Raw genomic sequence first — 23,216 nt, forward strand, 5'->3', positions numbered from 1 at the left:
GATAACATATACGTATAAATTAAATAATTAAGAATAATATAAATTTTCAATCTCTTGCAGATTATTCGGTAATAGCGTCTCGGAACGACGTCAGGGCGATCGTAGGTCCCCGGCGTCCAGTCCGGCGAGCGTGACGGCCGCACGAGGCACGCCGATTATTTCCGGTGGTTCGCAGCAACAGCAACAGCAACAGCAATCGCAGCAATCGCAGCAGCAGCAGCAGCAGCAAACTAATGCCGGGAATCCACCCACGTCTCCCATCGCGCAGCCGCTCAGCCTGCAGGAGCTCACCGTAAGGACAATCACCATGACGAGAGATCCGCCGGACTCTCACCATGGCTTTGGCATCTGCGTGAAGGGTGGCAAGGACGCAGGTGAGATCCGAAGTACCTTCAGGCTACCCCCGTCGCCGTACTTCGTGCCTCGAGAACGAGGTACTTTCTCCCAGCAGCGGGTTAAACTCTCTATTCTCATTAGTTCTCGGCACTTCTCAGATTTACATAAGTCAAGTCAAGCCTCACGTTTCAAGCCGTCGCGTACGTCGAATGCTGCTATTATGCTCCGTACGAGTCGTCTGGTCGTCCCGCCGCCCGGTTCCTCGGGTCGTCTAACTGTAAATCAGTCGGGTCGGCGCTTCCTCTCGTTCCACTCGACACAAGTTCGTTTCGGAATCGGAAATTTGTCCGATCGAATATATATTTGCCGTCGTATATTCCAATTTGCTTTTCGCGCGATAAATCGCACGATTTCTCTATAATTTTATAGATTTGTAGTAATAAAAATGTTTCATATCATAAATTTTTATCTAATTTTATAGAGGCCTAAACGAAAAAGGATGAACTTTATATCGAACATCAGGAATAAATCTATCACTTTAAGTTTTTACAGTAGTATTTCCGTTAATGTAAAAGTTGTATATATTTTTAAATGAAGATCTTTAGGTAAAAAACTACGATACCGTACATCCAATAGAATAAAAAATCAACGGTCTGTCAAGTAATAATTCAGCTATTAATTTATACAATCGTTAGATTCTACGTTTCCTTTTCCCATGCTTAATATTTGATATTAAAATTCCGCGAGCGGTATACCAGATGACTCGCTTGTCACTTATCGCTGGCAACTTGTATCTTTGATTACTGTTTCTTTTTCGTGTTGCGTGCCTAAGTCACCTCGGTTGGCACCCATATCGTGTCTCGACACCTTGCGCTTATACGTGCTTCAACATAAATTGGCGAACCGTCCTCGTCCTCGCGACGGAATATAATTAGCATAAAAATATTAATAGCATATAAATATTACCTTATCATTTGCATTATTCGCGATAGCGAATATACTTATATAACGAAACAATATTAAATATATTTTTAGCATTTATATAGCATATCTAAATTTGTCAAATATATTGTCACACACTTCTCAAAGAAACATACATTAACATAAATTAATATATAATATTATCATGATTACTTTTATATTTAATTTAATTTTTTATATTTTACTCTTATATTTTATATTTAATTATATCATATATTGTATTATATAGAAAAGTAATTTTGTTAATTTATTTCGCGTTGTTTCTCTAAATGAAACACTATATCATTAAATTTATGAAATAATAGTTAAATTTAGAAACAGTCACTTTAATCCGAAAATAATTACTGTTTATTTTACATAGATAACTGTTCTAAATATTCATTCATATTTGTAATACACACAAAGTCTAATTAAAATTTATATGTTTAATTAACATCCATAGTAGAAAATGGATTTTCTCGTCGCGAGGACGACACTCGAAAGTGCAGGGAAACATTTTCACGATCGTTAAGCATCGTTTTCCGCTGTAATGACGATTGTTTGCACGCAAACTCGATAGAAAAGGAAAAAGCGCGTTTTGCACAGATCTCTTCCATTTCCTTATTTTTTTTCTCCCTTTGCGAAGATAGAACTCCGGTCAGTTTGCCATTCGATAGTCGACGTGATAATGAGTTATCGATCTATCGAAATGTGTTGCGAAATTCCAACGACCGGAGTTCGTCGTTTTACCTAATCTTTCTGGAAATTCAATTGTCGAAAAGAAAATAAAAATTTTATACATTGATTAACAACTGTTCTTTATCGCTGTAATTTATCAATTAATTCTTTTTATTCTACGTCTTTTCATATCGTATACGTAATTTTTGAAAATATGACAATAATAGAGAAAGAGAGAAATATATATGATCAATTAAAAAAAGAAATTTCAAAAATTTGTAAAAAGGTACAAAATACTTTAACAAAATATGAAAAGTAGTTATTGCAGCATTAAAATCGTCATTTTTACACTTGTAAGAAGAAGTTATTAAGAGAAAAAAGTTTTCATTTTTTTAGTTGAAGTATTTAAACATTCAATTCAAATATGATGTATACTTGACTTAAATATTTAAATATTTCAATTAGAGAAATGATAACTTAAACATTTATTTCTCAATATACAAAAATGATGTCTTTTTGACTGTATATTTTTTAAATATATTCTCTCTAAAATTTTAATATTTTTGAAATATTTCGTAAGTTATATGTTTTTGAACACACGTTTTCTAGAAAGATTTTCTCAATTGATAAATGAGAAGGATCTGCATGAAGCAAAAATGCGAGAGTGCCGCCTTAAAATCGTTAAAATAACAAAAGCGACAAGATCCGGTTTCACGGTCCACAGCCTTTTAATCCTCGCAGTCTCAAAAATAAATCAGACCGTCACACACACCGACACGTACAAACACAATGCAATAATCTAAAAATATTAAACTAGTTTATACACGTATTTTTTTTTGATCATCTGCAAAAAAAATATTTCGTGATATTAGAAATAAATTTTATATTTTTCATTCTATCGCAAACTTACGTAATATACATATTAAGAATATATTTTTACGTAATGTTACTACGTAATATACATATTAAGAATGTATTTTTTATTATTTTAAACTTTTAAAAGAATTCAAAGAAATTAGAAAACTATCGTGTTATAAAGAAACGCAAAATAAGGTGCAATGAATCTCCAACTCTATCCGTTATATTAATGTTACTAGCGAGACTGTGAGTGTTAAATCTCATGCTTAATCACGCACGCAATGTTGCACAGATGCGCGCTGCGAAATCACTGCTTGACAAGCTTCATCATCGCCAAGAAATCGAGCGTGAAACCACAAATCCGAAAAGGCGGTTCTCAAGAGAGAGCGTTTTTGCCTCTTGCATGGATCGTGATACTAAAATCTGTTTCAGACGATGCTGAAATTCCCAGAGTATCGTCGATCTCTTCTTTTCGCACTATTTGATTTTATTGTTTCGAGAGTAAAGATCTCTATAGGTAAAAAAAGAACTTTAAATATAATAACATTTAATAATTATTCTCTTTAACAAATTTATCTAGAAATTGTAACTCTATTTGAAATATAAAAGCTGTTAAAATTAATTTAATTCACAATTTGCTTTGTTTTAAATATATATAATTGGCGTAAATATTATACATATATGTATATTTATATGAAACTAGATACTCTCGAATAATTTATATAAATATTTATATATTTATATATAAGCTTATTACCATTTATAGTATTATTAATAATATTATTACTAAAATGCTTCGTAAACTAGCGCAAGCTTTATAATTCGAGTCTAATCAAATTAGTTCCGCAATAATGCTTCGTGGAAAACTTATTGAACTCGATGCAAGTCTTCTGGGGATTTCACCATCGTCCGCGACCGAGCGGCTGAAAGAATAAGCCAACTTGCGTTGTGTCATTCTTATTTTCTGTTTCGCTGTACCAGAAGCGCAGTCAGGTAATTCAAAGAGAGAAAGGAGGGTTTATAACGCATATAACGCACTACACGAGTATCTGTCAGAAAGCTACTTCCTCTCTCTAGACGTCTCTCTGGCACAATTCGTTGCATGAGTGTACAATGTATATGCGTATTGTGTATAAGTGCGTAGAGAGAATTTCATCGTTTGTACTAGTTAAAAATTAGACACAAGCTCTGCGTAGAGCGCAGTGTCAAAAATATATGATAAAAGTAAAAATAATAAGATTTTTTTCTACAATTTTTGAATTTGAATATAATCATATGATTTTTTGTAAAAATAATTTTTCTATACAGTGTTTTTTTTTGTCAGTCTTTTCTATTCTAAAATTTAAATCAAGATTTAATCACTGACATATTTAACCGAAAATTAGAGGAAACAAACGTAAAAAGCTTATCAAAATTTTTTAACAATTTCTGGAGATATTCGATGATATGAAAAGTACCTATAATATGTGCAAACTATTTTCATGTCGACATCAAATTTGCTCTCTCATCGCTCATAAAATTATGTCAGTTTTGATAAACTTGATGAAGATGATAATCCGCACATAAACACATAATAAACGATGCCGCATGAACTGCATAAATGCGGTACAAGCGTACTATTCGATGTATCATCACGTTTCAGCTCTTGCTTCGACACAAATTATATCATCACACGCACACACATTATGCTTTACTGTAAAGCCAGGAGCACACTTTCGAAAAATAATTTTAAATGGTCGTAATAATTCAAGAAAGTAAAAAACTAAATTGATAGATTAAATCTTATCAGAGAAAATTCTTCAAAAGAAGCGACGTTATTTTAATATAGTTTAAATTAAAATCACGTTAAAAAGAGAGTTCCTATTTTTAAGAAAATTTTCCAAATTCCACTATTTCGTCTAGACGGAGAAATTTCAGATTATTTCAAGTAATATTGAAATTGTCAGCTTGGAAATCTTCGATTTTCAAATGAATATTTGAAAAGGCGTAAAAAAGATGGTAAAAGTATTTTTACAATTTTTATCAAGTATAAATCGGGAAAAGGCGGTCCGGAAAATTATTAGAAAATATTATAATCGTGGTTTTAATATTAACAATATTACGACAGATTTTATAATTATCTTGTGCTAAGATAATATATTCAGATTGATAGCTGAAAAGAAATCAAAATCAGTTGAACTCGACAAAAAAATCTCGTTTTTGTTTTATGTCATAAAAGCATTTTTTTATTAAATCGTTTATGGATTTTAATCCTAGCGCATGGATCTTGTTCAAAAATTCATGAAAAACTTACTTTGGCTTCCAGCCGTTATAGATTATCATTTTTTCATTTTATGGAATAAAGAAAGTACAATGCGTACATCAAATACATACACATGTGTATACACATATACATACATACATTCATACATATTGTAAGTGCATAACGTAAGCATGATGCACATCATGCAATGCAATTAACGTTTTCTCTTTGAAAGATTTATATGCATGTCTTTCTTTCTCTATCAAGCGAATACACGCGTGCATCGTGTCGCACAGAAATGCACACCGTTTTCTCGTATTTACTTCACTCTGATGCATCTGCGTACTTTTTTCTCCTTCTTATTTTCACAATATTTCTGCCCATGGCGTTTATCGTATCCGTTTCAACAAGTATATCGGAAGTTTGCCAGCTCTGCCAGAAAGTCAACTCTTTTACAAAGTAACAGGTCAAGTCAACAGGTCCTTTGGTATTGCCAGATGCATTATCTTCTATTATAATAAAAACAATAATTTATTGCTTCGAGAGAAATGATATTTGTTGCATAAAAAAAAATTTTTGCATCAGTATATATTTTTATACAAATTTAAAACACATGATCTTGGCACACTTTTAAAAATATTTTATACTTTTAGCCGCAATAATTTATTATAATTCTGATTTATTATATAATTCAGTTATTTATTATAATTCGAATAAAAAAGTTACATATTTTTGAACACAAGAAATCTCTTGTTTCTTAATAATTTTTTTACAAAAACAAAATATTTCTCTCTCTTAAAATTAGACACTTTATTACATTAAAATTTATTCGTGCATTGTCGGAAAAACTCTGCACTTTTTCATTAAAAATAGAAAGTCCCTTTCGTGTTAGCTGAATTTATCCGCGAGATTCACTCGAGCGATTTGTCGCGTCATGGGTGGAAGATTTTAATTGGCACCGATCGCCGGAACAGCGGCGAGGCAGCTTACCGGCCTGATGGAAAGTCTGCCAATTGTTCTCAGGGGTGGGTGTCTATATTTCGAGAGTGGAGGAGGGTTCGGTGGCCGAACGAGCTGGACTCAGGCCAGGAGACACGATCTTGGAGGTTAACGGCACACCCTTTCGCGCAGTCACCCACGAGGAGGCTCTTAAAGTAAGTCGACGATTGTTATTTATCTAGCATCCTTTTCGATCAATTTTCTGAATCATCTATTCTTCCCCTCCTTTACACCGCTACTATTTTCTAATTCTGGCAGTTTCGTTAACGCTCGCCGTTTTTGAATCCTCTATTAATTCGAAGAATGAGAAGATAATACAAGTTCGTGATGTATTGTTATTTTTTATAATTCCATTTTTTCCTCTCTCGCTTATTCAATTAATCTTCTCTTTATCTGCTTTAAATTAATATACTCTTCTTAAAATTTATTGTTTAATATTGAAAATTGTAAATCTACAAATTTGTTTACAAAATAGACATATAATAGTCTCCATCTTAGCATATTAATTCTCACAATATATGTATTTCAAGTCTGATTTCCGAATTAATACATTATTCCAAATATTAGTTTAAAGCATCTTAATTCTTGAAATGTATAATTTATAGTTTAATAAATAATTCCACTCCAAACACAAGTTAAAATTAATTAAAGATAGAATAAATTTTAAAAAGTTTGTTTCTCAATTATCTCATTTAAATTCACGAGTGCTTTAACGTTTGCCATTTCAGTAAATGATAATTAAAGACTTTTTGTCGAAATAAAAGGGAAAACAAAAGCAATGAAAGTCGTTCCAATTAAGGGTTTCTAAATCCCATTTTCTCCAAGTAATCGTGCGAATGTAGCTTGTATTTATAACCGACCTTAAGAATTGACTCATCGATTCTCGTTCTAAGTCTGGCTCTCAAACGGATTAGAGGAACTGGGGAGAAATGTCAAGTATAATTCTAAATCCGCGCGCAAATAACCGAAGGACAGGTCGCTCTTGAAATCAACCATTTCTTACTCTTATTTCTTCTACCATCAGTGCTTTCATTATTGTTTGGAGATTTATCCATTTTTGTAACGCCTATTTTTTATAATCGTCAATAATTGATAAAACAAATAAGCATACACCGAAAAATTTCAGTAAAGTCTTGCTAAAATCGATCTTGAATTTTATTACGAAATTTTACATTTTTACACATAAAAAGCTTTTATATATCAAGTGTTAAAGAGACACGGTGTTTTCAAAGTACTCTACATTTTGCGTGAAGTATGTGCGATTTTTCAAGTTTTGACATGAGTTGTTGCGAATCTTTCATACTGGAGCATCGTCAAAGAACACGCTTTGATCTATAGGGTAAACGGCTCAAAGGAATATCATTGTTACCCTCGGTTAAAATGCTTGACATTCATAAGTGGCAAACACTAAGTAGATATATTCGCGCATATAAAGTTAAGCTAAAGTTCACTTTCTCTTTCTCTCTCGTGTTAATATAGCTGATAAGATTAAAGAAGCGAGAAATATCCCATATAAACCTAAATTCAAAATTAGGTAACTTTAAACTCTTAGAGCTAATTTGAAATTAAGCTTCAAAATCCCGAGAAAGTTTCCAACTTAAATTAATGTTATAATGAGGCGCGCGCAGATTAATTTTACGTCAAATTTTTAGATTGATGAAACGATGAATAATTTTAAACTACATAAAAATATCGAAGAAACGTAAAAATTAAAATTAAGATATTATTATTCATATAAATTCGTCTTAAGACAAAATTAAAAACCTGGAAATTTTTAACGAGACATACAACCTTTCAATTAATGGAAAATCTTTGATAAATCTCACATTTATTTTGATTGACTAAATACCGACGCCCATTATTCTCGATAGTCTTTGTTTTAAGCCACAGCAGGAACAGTGGAATCGTTTATATCAGAGAGATTACTCGCGGTAATTCCTTCCACACGAATGACTCGCCTCGTAACGGTTCTCTTCAATCCTTCGTGTACCAATGATTGCTACGCGTTTGTACTCGCTTGTATCAAAACGATGATTGAAAACGAGATAATTCGTCTTATCGAGATTTCATTTCAATTAATAAAATTTAACTGTTTATTTTTTGCATTTTATTTATATATATATTTATCAATTTTAATAATTTTTACTTTTAGAAAAATATACTCTGGATATCAAAATTTTAAGAAATTTTTATTTCACATTTAGTTGTATAAAAATTAATTTTATAAAATTAATAATTTTTTTAAATGTTTGTAATCAAATATAAGTTGTGTGTGTGTGTGTGTGTGTGTGTGTGTGTAGCAGGAATTTTATAAATTCTCTTTTTATTTTAATATATTCTTATATTTACTTAATTTTTATTTGTATTTTATTAAATATTTTTCCATTTAATTCTATTTTCCTATTTACATAAAACTTTGGACTTTGTTTTATTGTTTGCGTGGTACGATTTTTCATGTACGCGGCGGAAATCGATCGATACACGCGTAGAATGAAAGCCAGAATATAGGTCGAGTTCTAAAGACTTGGGCCGAAGATATTCCAGAAAAATTGCTATTACAGGAGGGTGAGCGAATGGGTAGTGGTGATCTATATCCACTCCTGTGATTACCCTTCCTCACATCTTTCTATGATCCATTTCTACAGAGCTCCATCGATCGACTGTATACCCTCGGTTGTGTAAACTTTATATGTCACTTAAAAATATTTAGTAAGTTCGTTCTTAACTTCTTTCCCTCTTTCCTTTTTTCCTCTGTAATTTATTCCGCGTGACATGTGTGCTATTTATCGAATTTTCATTATCATGACTGTCATTATCATAATTTCTACAAAAACCCTTCTTATTCAATTATTATACTAAATTGATTTTGTATTAGATGAAATAAAAAGATATTTCACGTTAAAATTTGCGTCATATTTAGAAAAATAATATTAAAATAATAAAAATATACATACGAGATATCTCACAGTTTATAATATTAATAAAAAAATATTTTCCTTGATTTTATTAATTATTGTTCAAAATTTATTGGATGAATATTATTTTTTAAATAAATCTTAATATATATCTATTATTTATTATATACATATATATCTGAGTCCTATAAAACTTTAATAATTTCTTCGATAGTTTAGTATTTCAAAGATAAAACAGCGCAATCAAATAAATTAATACTTTAATTATTTTATCCTGTCAACGTCACAACTTTATCGATATTTCGTTGATTCAAATTCGTTTATGTCATTTTGCGAAATTTAATAAATTTTCTAGAATATTTGCGTCATCTTTTTATTCAATAAAATATTTCACATTTTCGCGACAGCTAAATATTTAATATATCCATTTGATGTATAAAAGTGATCTCTATATTTCGCAAATTGATTCAGATTTAAAGTATATTTTCTCATATCTGGAATCTTGGATAATATTTGCTTACAATTTATATAGAGTTTCATTGTCAATTTTGTGTATTATATTTATTTTCCATAAATTTAACTTTTCAATCGTCCGATTTGCTCTGACATTTTGATATCGCGAGACTCGATTTGCAGAAGAGCGATATGTGATCCTTTCAGAGATATCGATCAACATTAACAGAATCAAATTACTGTGTATCCACCCTCGTGAGAGGCTGTAAAGGATAACGATGGCGGCGAGACTCGTTATCTCGTAATGGCTCGTCGAGATGCTCGCAAGGAGACGCATGCTAGCTAAGCAAATAACACGTTCGAGGGAGGCTATGTCGCTTTTTTCCGCCCTTTGCCCCTTCGAATCATGACGACGACGATGATGACGAAGACGACGACGAGGACAACGACGACATGACGGCGCCAGGCGTCCCGGCGCCCTCCGGCTAACTCCCCCGTCTCATTTATTCTCTTTACATAATACGCGAAGCTTCCGAATGCTGTTGCTCTTCTTCAAAAGGAAAAAGAATGATCGATAATCGAACGCTATTTTTTTGCTTTGAAATTTTCAATCACGCAGAAATTTATTAAAGTGAGAATTCGTAATATTATGCACGCGCGACTACCAATTAATATAAATATTTTTTAATATAAATTATTTAATATTATTATTAATATTATTATTAATATTATTTAATATAAATTTAATTATTTAACATAAATATTAAAATATAAATATATAAATTTTCCTCATTAAAATTCTAAATTGAGAGAGAATCTCCACATTTAGTAATGATATTCTAAGGTATTTTTTTTTAATCAAATATAAAAGGAGAAACTTTCGCAAACTTTATCTATAAAAGCTACTCTAGAACGTCGGAAACTATAACTTTTATCATTGACTACGTGAGGAGACACGCAATCGGGGTCGATTCGACTGACCCAGAAAGCTCAGATCTTATCGGAGAAAACGATCGGAATGATGTATATCGGATAGCGCCATAACTTCCGGACCGGTCATAGATAGTTGCTTACTGCCGGTTGAAAATATGGCTGTGTACGGACATCGGAAATAGTAAGTGTCAAACTTTGAGTACGACAACAATAGTTTCAAGTCTGTCTCACCAAACGATCCGTTTCTTCTCTTCTCATAAATTATTTAGTCGTTCCGAGCAGAAATGGAATGGCCGATCACGGAATCGCTGAACAATTTACCTATGTTTTTTGATCGTTTATCTAACATTAATTTTCCCATTTATCTAACACGCCATGATAAGAGACTATCGAGTCAGATTAATATGAAATTTCCAAATTATAGATTCTTACAATTAATCGACGATATAAATGCTATTAGAAGATATAAAAGAAAAATTACTTTTTTAACAAAAGTTAATCAAATAGATATAAAAGATCATAAACTTAAATTGTTGGTAAAAGATAATTAAAAGTTTAAGAAGATTAATCTGCATTCTTAAAATTAATCGATATATTAATCATTTATTAAATTATGTTTAATTTAATGTAGAAAGAAATTAAGAATATTCTTTATATACGGAAAGAAAACCGAAATAAAAAATTAAAATATTAATACGAGTTATATAAAGATTTCTTGTATATATTAATCAAGAAAAATAAATAAAAATAAATAAAAATTTGAAACATCGAAATAAAAGAAACTCACAAATTGATAATATAAAATTGTTAAATAAACTAAACTATTTCAAGCTTAAAGATCTGATTTTAGAAGAACTAATAAAATTTACTATACTAAGAAAGACAAATAGAGTTTTGTAAATTCCGTTTTAGAACGTCTTTCGTATGTAAAATAGCATATCTAATTTACATAACAATACAGAGAGCACAAAGCTGGATGGTGGAACAGACAGAGACAGTTTATGACATTTCCAGAAACGCATTCGCGGGATCGGATAGCGAGCGCATTTACGAAATGCGATTCCATCGGACGCATCGTCGCAAAAATGAAATGACATTTTTATATTTCCTTGGCATCCGATGTTGTACAAGTACGAGCGGAAAACAATGACTTTCTTCCGGCGGAAGATTTTCCGCGTGTTCTCGAGGGAAGACGCACTTCGCGAAAGGTCGCTGGGGGCGACGAGATGCTGCGAGAGATTCGCATCTTGCGAACCGCGAGAGATCCTAAAAGACGTGATCCGGGTTGGGTCAAGGATAGAGTAGGATGTGACGTCACAGGCTCTGCCTGGAAGGATCGATATCCTGCTAACTGCCGAGTGGCGTCATCGACGCAAAACGCGTTTGTCACTCTCTTTTCTCGTTAATATTATTTACCTCAACCATAAAGCCAGCCCATTTTAAAAATTTCCTCACTCCCCCGCTTTTCATCAACTCTCGCTCTGCGCATTGTCGTGAGAAATTGATCGAAAAAATGTCAAGCTTTTTATAAAAATAATATAACACATTATAGTAAAAAATATTTTTCACATTAGATACTGAAAGATATGAAATAAAAAATATTTTGCAAAGTTTTAAAAATCATATGGTACAAATCTTGATATTCTATATTATTTTTCGCGTTTCAACAGATGCTGAAGGCCTGTAGGACCTTGAGCATGACGGTGCGAGGGCCAGCACTGGATCCCCGTTGCCGGGGCGGTCACCCTGGCTGGTCATCGTCAGGTCGACAGCAGTCTTGCAGCTGGATGGACCGCCAAGGTCGCCCGGCGTCCCCGCCACCCCTTCATCCGCCCCGCGATTCCCGCTACGGCCCGAGGACGCGAAAGGTCGAGTTGTGTATCGAACCCGGCCAGTCCCTGGGCCTGATGATCCGGGGTGGCCTGGAATACGGCCTCGGAATTTACGTCACGGGCGTCGACAAGGACAGCGTCGCCGATCGCGCCGGCCTCCTCGTGAGAATCACGCTTTTCTACTAGATTTTAATTATTCGTGATCCTGCAAATCTTAGGAGATTTTAGAGCAATTCGTAATGTCTATATAATTTATCTTCAAACAGATGAAAGATAATTATACCATTCAAATAAATTTAAAAGATTAAAATATAGATTTAAATTTAATCGAGGATTATAAATTAATTGGGATTCTTAAATAAATGATTATTGAAAGAAAAAGACTATTGAAGAGATTTCTTCCTGATAAAATTATAGTTAACATTTTTAATAATCTAAAGATGTTTTTGCTTGTTATTTAAGAATTTCAATATTCCTATGTTCAATTTTAATCTTAATATAACATCTTTTGAATAATCGAAGGTGGGCGATCAAATCATCGAAGTAAATGGGCAAAATTTCGAGGAAGCCACGCATGACGAAGCTGTTCAGATATTGAAGACTAACAAAAGGATGAGTCTATTGATACGCGATGTCGGCAAAGTTCCCCATTCCTGTACTACCAGTCAGCCTATAGTAATCCCAACCACCCGATATTCCGAGCACGATCCTTTGTTAGAAAGCCCCGGGAATCATCGACCACCTAGTCCCGCGTAAGTCGCAAATACATATTTTTTAACAATTTTTATTTTTCTATCAATTTCAATGTTTTGAATACTTTATTTGTTATATAATATAAATTATAATAAATAAATAATTATTTTATAATATATGTGTATCATAATTTATACTAGTATGTGTATGTGGTTTTTATAAGATATTGTTTTATTATTTTTATATTTAATATTTAATATTTAGATGCTACTTATTAAAAGGAGGTCAAAATTGAGAAAAAATCTTAGTTTTAAATCAAAAATAACTTTTAAATCCTTGCATAATTCTAATTTAATGACAATAATTCGGTCACCTAGTAAAATGATAATTTAATCTGCCATAGTAATAAACAAATAATATCGGCATATGATTAATTAAATCATGAATCAATAAATGGTGAATATTGAATAAGATATGTTTAATTAAAACCAACATGTATACTCGCGATAAATGTCGCGCAAATCGTTTCCACTTTAAATTTCAACACAATGTCTAACTATTAAATCAAAAATTAATTAATCTCTCTGGCAAGAATTTTAAATGAATGAAATTTGTCTTTCACTCTTTAAGTTTATTCTTTTTTAACATGATATCCAATCGATTTTTCAATTAAAATCAAGGAGTAGCACAAACGAGTGGAGACATCGAAGTGGCGTTCACACAGTTTCGGCGGCCACCGCCGCCATGGTGGAGGAAAAGGCAAGAGTCGTCCTCGCCAGGAGCGAGCGAGCCGCGCTTTCTCAACTTTTGGCGGACTACAGGACGAGAAGGCTGACGATAGAGGAACTGGTCGTCAGTCTAGCCGATTTGCTCAACACCCATGAAAAACTGACACTATTGACAGAGCTTAGGGAGCTCGTCGACAACAAGGATAGAGCGGCCTTCGACGACCTCGTCTATCGACCCCGAATAGCTATGGCCAGAGTAAGTTTTTAATAATTTCTAAAGATAATTTTGTAAGCCAAAAGTTTTAAGAATATTCGGAATAAAAAAGAATTATTAGATTTTTTGCAAAGTTACATAGAGACAATATATGTCTGAAAATTATAATTTCAGAATTTTGGTATCAAATTTAAGTTAATTATATATACGACATATATACTATGTTGTGCAAATATTTTCCCTCTTTTTATATGTGATAATATGTACATTTATTAAAATTTATAATAAAATTTATTAAAATTTATTGTTGAAACATACACGCGCGTTTCAGAAATTTATATATTATTTATATTAATACATAATAAACATACACATTTAAAATTATGATTCTGAAGTTCTTTAGCATTCTGAAATTAATAAATTCAAACTTTAAATAGAAGCGTGAAAAGACTATTGAGAAAATATAATACAAAAATATATTTTTAACAAATTTTTACTTGAGAGAGAGAGAGAGAAAGAGAAAGAAAAGGGATTTTAAATAATGTATATATTTACCTTTAAAATATATAAATGACTAAACTGTAAAATTATACAATCACTTTGAAAATATCAATTAACTTCTTTGACGAATTTGAGAATATTTTTTTACGAAGATAATCGCGATAAATCTTTAAAATTTTATATATAATCTAACTTATATTAATTATCTTATAATTTAACGCCATTTTTTTTAAACATACGATTAGATAAAAAATGTTTTCTTAAAAAAATCGAAAATATCCAAGATGATTTTTAAAACTGTGCTTTTTGTTTTTCTTTCTTTTTTAGAGAAAAGGCGACCGCGCTCACTCAGATTTGATAGTGACTCCCTCGCTGCACGATCTTCCGGTAAGTTGAATCCTTACAACACTTTATTTATATCCCTCAAGCTTACAAAGGACACTGACACATTTACACGCATTTGAATTCTGCGGATCACACGCGCGTTTGCGCGCATTGTTACGTATACGAGCACAGAGACAACACGTAGACGGTTTTATTATTCTAATCTCTCTACGATACGATGATGCATAGAGTACCGACTTTTTCTCTCTTTTTTCCCTCACTTACTGTTCTATGGATCTCTGTTCACCTTAATTGTTAAGACGTTAAGAGAATCGCTTTGCATTCCCACCCTTTTTGTCGACGGACTTTCACGTGGAAAGCACAAGGAAATATTTCCCGAAAGTCTCTCGCCATGCCCGCACGCGTTCTTAATCCAGACTAATTGCGCCATATTAGAAAAATTATCGTCTCACCGAGAACGAACGAAATTGTGCGAAATAAAAGGAAGTCAAAAGTCAGTCTCAAGAGAAATATTTAACGTTGATTTTTATTTTGTAACAAAAGCGCCGCAATCCATACTAGCCTGCAGAATGATAACTCATTTTTTGAACAAAAAATATAATTTATCTAAATATTATATATTCATCACTTTATTTTTTATTTTAAATGTTTATAAGACATAAATTCGAAAAAAATTATTTCACATATAAATTAAAAAAATTTATAAAAATTATTGTAATTGCAATTATTGTAATGTATTTAAATTTATATTTTTTTCTAATATAGGTCGTTGACAAAATAATTTAATATTCTGATAAATTTTGCAAAATTTATAATAATTCTTATATATGCAACAAATTGCGGCGAAATAACGAGAAAGATTTTCAACGTAAATTAACACAAAGTACGAAAGATTCTTAAAGAAGTTTAACATAAGTAGCAAGTATTAAAATAAACATTCGGCAATGAATTATCGTTCGTTATCGGTGACCGACATAAATGCGACTGGCAGTTGGAGAAAAATGGAAATCCGCGATCGAGTATCGATTGGAGAGGTGCGAGGAAACGGAGAATACGCCACGCAAACAGGGAGACACTCTCTCGGAGAGAATGGAAGATCTCTTGGCAGAGAATTCGTATTAATCTTCTGAAAATCGTTCGCAAAAGAATCCTTCAAGTCGCTCTCGATCGAAAGAAAGAAAGAGAGAGCGCGCGCAGGCGTATCGATCGTCATCGAACGATCGATTCTGATTCCGCGTTCGATCGTTCCGGTCTGTCGTTATCTTCTTTCCTGGACAAAGCATGACTCGTCTATCAGGGAAATGACTTGCAATCCCTTCGTCTCTTTCTCACTATCTCTTTCCTTCTCTTTCTCTCCGAGGATAACAGCTGCTTGACGACAATGAATAAAAAACTTATAAATGGTGAATAAAAAACTCTCTTGTTCAAGGAAATATCAAGTCTGTTGCATAAGCGACATGCAATAATCAACTCTGTTTGATTTTTATTATGCCGCACAATATAATCCTGATAAATCGTCTAATGTCGCATTTTATGAAAACTAGATTTTTGAAATATTTCTAAGATATTTTTTACATTTTTTTTAGAGAAGCAAAAATATACAAGTACTCTCTAGTTTTTTAGCAGGCTTTAACTTTGGGATAATAACACGAAAAATGCAGAGAATAATCATGCTGCTCGAGTTAATATGCAACCATTCTTTTTGCATATCCTATTTTTTTCTCCCCGTTTTATTTAATTTATAAAAAGCAAACGCTGTTCATTTATTATCCATACTTCGTATAATTTCCTACATTCTTAATAATAAGATAAGTTAGTAGTGAATCGACTAATAATTCGTTGCGTACTAATTAAATACACTATTTATTTGTAGTCGATGCGACATTTATCCAAACGAATTTTGTTCGTCCAAACGCAGCTTTTTTTCTCGGCCTATCTTTCTCTTCTTTTCTCTTTCTCTAGAATTATACGCATTCTCTACTTCTATTTTCTACAACTTTCTTCTTCTTCTTCTTTTCTCGATTCTTATTCACCGCTAGCGCTGTTTCTATTATATTTTTAGTCTTGCTTATAAACTGCGCTATCTTGCTCCCTGCGATTAATCAGTGTTTGTCGGTAAAAATTATCGATTCCTTCGATGTTGATCTTAATCATCTATTTTCTTCTTCGTGTAATTGAAAAAAAGATATATTTAATTAACATATCTTATAATCGGAGGAATCGATAGCGAATAACGAGAAACGAACACATCAGGTGTGATGTTGCATAATTATAGTTAGAAATTATAAGCATAAAAATATAATATTATATATTGCACAATACGCTCTTATACTGCATATAACACACGACACTTGAATTAGAATTATAATTATGCTTTAATAATAATTTTACTACATTTTATATATGACTGCTGCTCTCTCTTTGCTGCAATTAAAACGAAGGTCTCTAATTAAAATTTTTCATTATAAAAAGACGCTCTCTTGCACATGCATTCTTTCCCTTCTCATTGTTAGTCGGATACGATCTGTTAGTTGCCTGCTGTTAAAAACGGATAAGTAGAAAACTGCTGTGCTCGCCATCTTCCTCCCTCCTTCTCTTACTAGAAGCAGCATTACGGGAAACATACGTTTCGTATTTCGCGATCTCGTGAAAAATTGAGCCAAGCGATCACGAATTGCGAGAATTAAAGGCCGTTTTTTCGAAAAATATAACGCTTCGCACGAATATTATCTGCAAAATATTATATGCGACTGCTCGTTCGAGTAATCGACGCTCGATTTACGACTCACTACCGACCTAAAAAAGAATACGGATCGTTTAGACCACTTCCTGTCCTCTCACAAGATTGGTAATATTTCGAGAAGACGTCAGCAGATCTCGGTAAAGAGCGTCGTAAATCAAGTGTCAGCTGCACACATGGAGACAAGTGTTACCGGGCGACGTGCGACACGTCGATCGATGATGGATTATTGTTCTATTGCAAATTTCGTCGATAATTTCCTCGAAAGCCACAATGAATAATATATCAGATGGGCCTGATTCGACTAATTAATGCCCGAGGTTAATAAACTGTGTAAAGCTTTGATATATTTTCCAGGCAAATGAGAAAAGTCGAAATGAGCGAGCAATATTTGTACATCACATTATACACCTAATTTACGAATTAATTTTTTTGTTACATTATTATTACAATAATTTTTAATTTTTGTTATATCTATGTCACAGATTTAATAATTTAAATAAATGTCGTTTTGTATTATATTAATTTTATTTTGATTCTTACATATTCTTATATATTTTAATCAAACTTTTGAATTATTTTTTCCTATCGTAATTATTAACTTATCACTTTAAAGATATAAAAAGAAAGATAAAGGAAAGTAAAAATAATATTCACCGACGAGTTGTTAACGAACGAAATTGCGGATTCATCGATAAAGATCAGAAAGCCGCGGGAACGTGACACATTTCCCTATATCATCCAACCAGTGCGCCGATAAAATCATCGATCGGTCGGTCGCCCCTCGTTCGAAATGAGAAAAAAAGAAAGAAAAAAGCACTCTCCTTTTTTACGCGATAAGGGAAAGGGCACACGGCATGACAGGACATCTGATTTCTCACAGAGGGGTGTGCCCGGTGGCCGTCCGGGACGACTGGTGGACGTCGAAGGAGATCCCCTAGGAGTGACGGGCCCTCTTCTACCGCGGGATAACCAGGAGTATAGATCGCCAAGCGAGGACAGCGGTCTCGGGGCCGACATGCCCAGGACCAGGTCGACCGCATGATCTCTTTAACGTCAGAAGGACAGCGATCCGCCATTTTATTAATCAGCGTCGTGATCCTTGCGTGTCGGAAAAGATCGTAATTCCAAGTTATCGCAAGTCCGGGTTCGGTAAGAGAAATTCTTCGTAACTGTCAAGAAAACTGCGAGATGGCGAGATAACTGACTGAAAAATGGCGGTAGCGATCCTTCCAGCGTTAATTTTTCCCAATCTTTCCCCCGTTTTAATTTTCGCGTTAAAAATCACTCCGTCTTTTGCCGTTTGAATTCGCACGCGAGCAGCTTATTAATTAACAAGAGCCACATCGACTCTTTTGCAATCACTCTTTCATCTGAATAAATACAAATTTATTAAGTACAACTGCTTACATACCTTATACGGGATGTCTGTCAAATCTGTTGCTTTTCAAGTAACGATATTTGTTGAAATAGAATTGATTAAAACTTCAATACATGATAAAAATATTAAAATTAAATTACTTTTCAACAAAAGATAAATATCAGACTTCATTTTAATAATATTTAATGGGAAGTATTATAAATAGCAAATTAAAGAGTATTTGCATATGATTATAAGACATCCTGTATAGCAATAATTTACTTTCGAGAAGGTCACGCGACGTTTCTGCGTAGCGGCCAAAAAGTTGACAAACTGATTACATTTCGTTTCGTTTGGCGAACAGTTACGCTCGCGAAAGAATTGTAGATTCGCGAACAAAATTCGAGCGAAAGGATCGCAGGTTGGCTAAAAAAAAATCTCAAGGCTTCCACAAACAGGGAAGGATTAATATAATGGCGTTTCTCTGTAGGATACGCGATACATTGATACTTCATTTCCTGTTCTACATCGTTCCTGTTTTCTCATTCCTCCCTCTCTCTACATCTCAGCTCTCGTTCCTCCAAGATCAGCATCCCAACCCCCTCTCTTTAGCACTCTCGAACCAGTAGCTGAGAACCCAGGTATGTAAACAGACAGACTGGATACGTACAGGGCACTTCAGCAATAGTTCAATGCACCTCACCTTCACTAGTCATCGAGACGCTAAAATAACTGTCACTTTTACTTTTGACAAAGTCAGAAGCAATGCTAATCATTTTTCACTATTGCATTATTGATTGATTTATAATAACAAAATCGAAATGAGCTTATTTTCAAAAAAATCGTCTTAATCGATATTTCTAAAAAATGATAATTATGTGTTATGCAAAACTATACATGTTAGAAGAAACTAATAAAAGTCACATAATTTCCATTTTCTAAGAATATATTTTTAAGATGATTTGTGAAAGTAGGTTCTGCAATTGAATCACGAAATTTAATTTCGCAGTAGATGTCCAAATAAATCATTTTTTTCGTCTATCTTTCGTTAATCTCGCGTTTAAACCGACTTATACGTCTTTGTTGATCGAAATATTTTTCACTCCTTTTATATACGTTGCAAATTATATATTTTATAGGATATAATATGTCACATTAGTTAATTTCCATAAAACATTATTATATAATTTTGAAACTTTAATTAATATTATTGTGCAATATTTAATTCTTTCTCTTGGTGAGAGAGAAAAAAAAAAGTATCGTCTTGCAAATTTATTAAAACGTGTTTGCGTTATTTAAGAATTTAATAACAAATAATATAATAAAATATAAACATATGCTTTACTATTAGTCTTGTAACTATTCATACGGTAAGAAACTTTAGAGAATTAACATTTTGAGGGTATTATTTTGCTCAAATCCGTGAAACGAACGCGAAGGCCGAATCACTGCAAAGGTGATCTTTTCCACGTGACGGTGCGTGGGAAGGAAATCGATAATTGAGGTGGATTTAGTCGCGAGTACACGACAGTTTTCACTTGTTCTCATTTCCTCTCGCGATACGCGTTCGCGTCGCGACGATAAGCTTTCGTTTTCATAGAAGGAAACAACTATTGCGCTAGCAAATGTGAAAACGTCCCACAATTATTATTAACAGAAGAGAAGAAGAAGAATATATTTATCACTTCAATTAATATACATAAATGAAATATTAATTAATCTCAATGAAAGATCTTTCCATGCAAGAAATGTTATTGAAACAGAAGACGTTTGATATTTATTATTGCAACTATTATTAACGTAAGTAAAAATATTTCTCATTAATAAAAAAATTCTAATAAAAATTTTTTTTTACTTGATCAATTACTAATATAGACAGAGAGATGAAATGAGTAACAGAAAAAAAATTTAATAAAGATTTGTTTTTTTATCATTATTCATGGTCATCATTAACAAATAAAATAAATTAATTAATAAATAAAATATTAATAAATGAAATATTCATCGTCAAAAATATTATTAACTAAATAATATAAAATAATGAGAAATAAAAAACTTTAATAGTATAGCTTCATATTATATGTAAATTTTAATTTCTAAATTATTATATTTAATATAATAAATAATTAATATAATAATAAAAATTATGCACAACATTTGAAAATCAAAATATCAAAGATGTATAAAAATATTTGAAAATTTTATAATTATACATGCAATTATAGATAATTTCATAGATTTCTCCTTTATTTCCTTGTTGCGTAAATGAAAATCGAAATGCACGAAAAACTCGAGCGTATTCATATTTCTGTTATGATTCTTTTCTATTATATTATACTTAAAATCGCGACGATTTTCTCCGCACAAAATCTGCATTGAATTGTATGAAAGTAAATTTTGCGAAATCGATAGCAAACGTGGTGGTCGACGAGATATGATTCCGAATGGCGCGCGAAAGATGAAATTCCGTGCACAGGCTTTCATAGCTTTCAGTTAGTTCACTCGCTTCGATAACGGATGGAACAGAAAGCGAGAATGTACCGCTTTTGATCCTGTGCATCTCTCTGATTTCAATATACTCCTATATGTCTTTGTGTCTGCCGATCTAATCTCTTTCCCCTTCAATTTCTGTATCTTTTGTCGCGCGAGCCAACGGACACTGAGAACTTTCATTCCGAAATAAAAATCGAATCCCTCGATTCTAAAAAAAACTTTGTATTTAAAAAAAAATTACATTTTTTATACATTTCAATAAGATCTTGCGTGAGTTAAAAAAATTAAGAAAGATTGAATGAAGAAAGATTTTATGATTGATAATCAAATATATTAAATTTTTCATTAAAATATTAAATTTGAATAATGCGTGCTTGATTTTTATTCAAATTTTTAAAAACAAATGCAATTACATTTATTAAAATATATTGATTGGTAATAATGTTTTATAATAAAAAATTTTTATTTGTTTATCATTGAATTCGATTGATATTGTTATTATTTATATATGTATATTTAACGAAGTTAATAAACGAGTTAAAATTTCTTTAATAGAATTTTTGACAGAATTTTTATAAAAGTTTTCCTCTCTAATTTTCTCTTGTTTAAAATGAACGAACTGAATTAATTCGCATTTATAACACTTAATATACGTAAATACTTAGATTTCCAGGATTGTCAGAATTATTGAGTCCCAAAATGTTGTGTGCAAAAAGTTCAGTTTATTCGCGAAAAGTTTGTATAAAAGTTCATTACACAGCACGATAAAAATAGACACGCGATATTTTACATATGATACTTTCCCGCACTAATTAAGACTCGAAACGAGATATCAATCAAAAACGGTAAAAATCGGATTTGGGTTAGCTTCCCTTTCAGGATAAACCTTTCTGGATAAAGGTACTGAATTCTCTCACCAACATCAAGGTGTATTCAATGGGAGGGTTTATTATACAATTTTTGTAATATATATAATTTATAATTTATAATTAAGAGATTATATTTATATTGCACTTTCCTTTTTCTTGACAAAGATGCAATATAAATTTACTCCAAAAAACGAACATAATCCGCGAGTAAGTCATCTGTTCGTGCAAAATACTTTTTTGATTATAAAAAAATAAATTATATATTATAAAATAAATAAATAAATTATAAAATATATTATAAAATTATATATAAAGAATATCTAATATTAAATGCCGAATATTTTACTCAAAGAATCAAAAATATTAATCGCAATGAGATGTATTCGAATTCAAGAAACGTATATACGAAAAAAATTAAATAATGAAGTTTATTAAAATTAAGTAATACGTATATAAAAAAAAGTAATAAAAAAATCTATGCAACCTGCGATTTGAAATCAATCGAACGACCGCAATGAAACGTTTATTTAAGCGATGACGTAATTCAAAAACAAACTGTATTAATCGCGGCTACAAAAATTGTAGCTTGATAGACGGCGTCTCGTAACCTTCATGTATTCCATACTGCTTTCTATTTTTTCTGGATGAGAATCCGCCTGTACTTTATTAAGCCATCATCGAAAGCGAGTCAATGTTTGTCGTTGGTCAAACATCGACTAATCATTTATCAAAAGTTGTATCGCTTCTCAAGCCATGTCATTATGCAGCTTTATTTCCGTGACTTTGAAATGAAAGTTTCAATATATCTGAATATATTTAAGTATATAGATATCTCTAAAAAAATTGACGACTTAGATACGTTCGTTGAGTAATTTAGAATAAATAGTGCATTATCGGTGCTCCAAAAATGGAACTATGCTATCTTGTGGAGCTGCGCTTATTCTAAACTTTAGCGATGTCATCTGTCAAAAAAAAAAGTGCTTTCCTTATAAAATATATAATACTCGAGACGAAGGGTTGGTTGGTTCGTGATGGAACTATCTAGGACTACTAAGCCCGCTTTGCGA

The 23,216-nt window shown here is 32.2% G+C and overlaps 1 protein-coding gene and 1 long non-coding RNA gene across 10 annotated transcripts in view; one reads left to right on the plus strand and one right to left on the minus strand.

Annotated features, from left to right (window-relative positions):
* Positions 1-23,216, minus strand: part of LOC145967868 (uncharacterized) — a 126,524-nt gene that overhangs the window by 41,052 nt on the left and 62,256 nt on the right. Inside the window, exon 4 of one of the 4 annotated variants that reach the window (XR_014437583.1) lies at positions 5,289-5,583. The exons of the other annotated variants lie outside the window; for them this stretch is intronic. This is a non-coding gene — a long non-coding RNA (uncharacterized LOC145967868). Of the gene's footprint in view, positions 1-5,288; positions 5,584-23,216 lie in introns of those variants that run through there. 4 annotated transcript variants of the gene reach the window in all.
* The window catches only part of Dysc (whirlin protein dyschronic), a 65,467-nt gene that overhangs the window by 13,806 nt on the left and 28,445 nt on the right, over positions 1-23,216 (plus strand). For 2 of the 6 annotated variants that reach the window (XM_083092894.1, XM_083092898.1), the window contains exons 3-10: positions 61-434; positions 3,814-3,825; positions 6,098-6,228; positions 12,045-12,368; positions 12,729-12,958; positions 13,580-13,883; positions 14,670-14,729; positions 18,311-18,459. In XM_083092894.1, the coding sequence (XP_082949020.1) occupies positions 61-434; positions 3,814-3,825; positions 6,098-6,228; positions 12,045-12,368; positions 12,729-12,958; positions 13,580-13,883; positions 14,670-14,729; positions 18,311-18,459 (1,584 nt within the window). The remainder of the gene's footprint in view (positions 1-60; positions 435-3,813; positions 3,826-6,097; positions 6,229-12,044; positions 12,369-12,728; positions 12,959-13,579; positions 13,884-14,669; positions 14,730-18,310; positions 18,460-23,216) is intronic. The other 4 variants (XM_083092896.1, XM_083092899.1, XM_083092895.1 and 1 more) reach the window with 4 other exon arrangements.

The sequence above is a fragment of the Camponotus vicinus genome, unplaced genomic scaffold (assembly GCF_025532165.1).
Source record: "Camponotus vicinus isolate PSW18456_S1 unplaced genomic scaffold, iyCamVici1.0 SCAF_3, whole genome shotgun sequence".
Lineage (NCBI taxonomy): Eukaryota > Metazoa > Arthropoda > Insecta > Hymenoptera > Formicidae > Camponotus > Camponotus vicinus.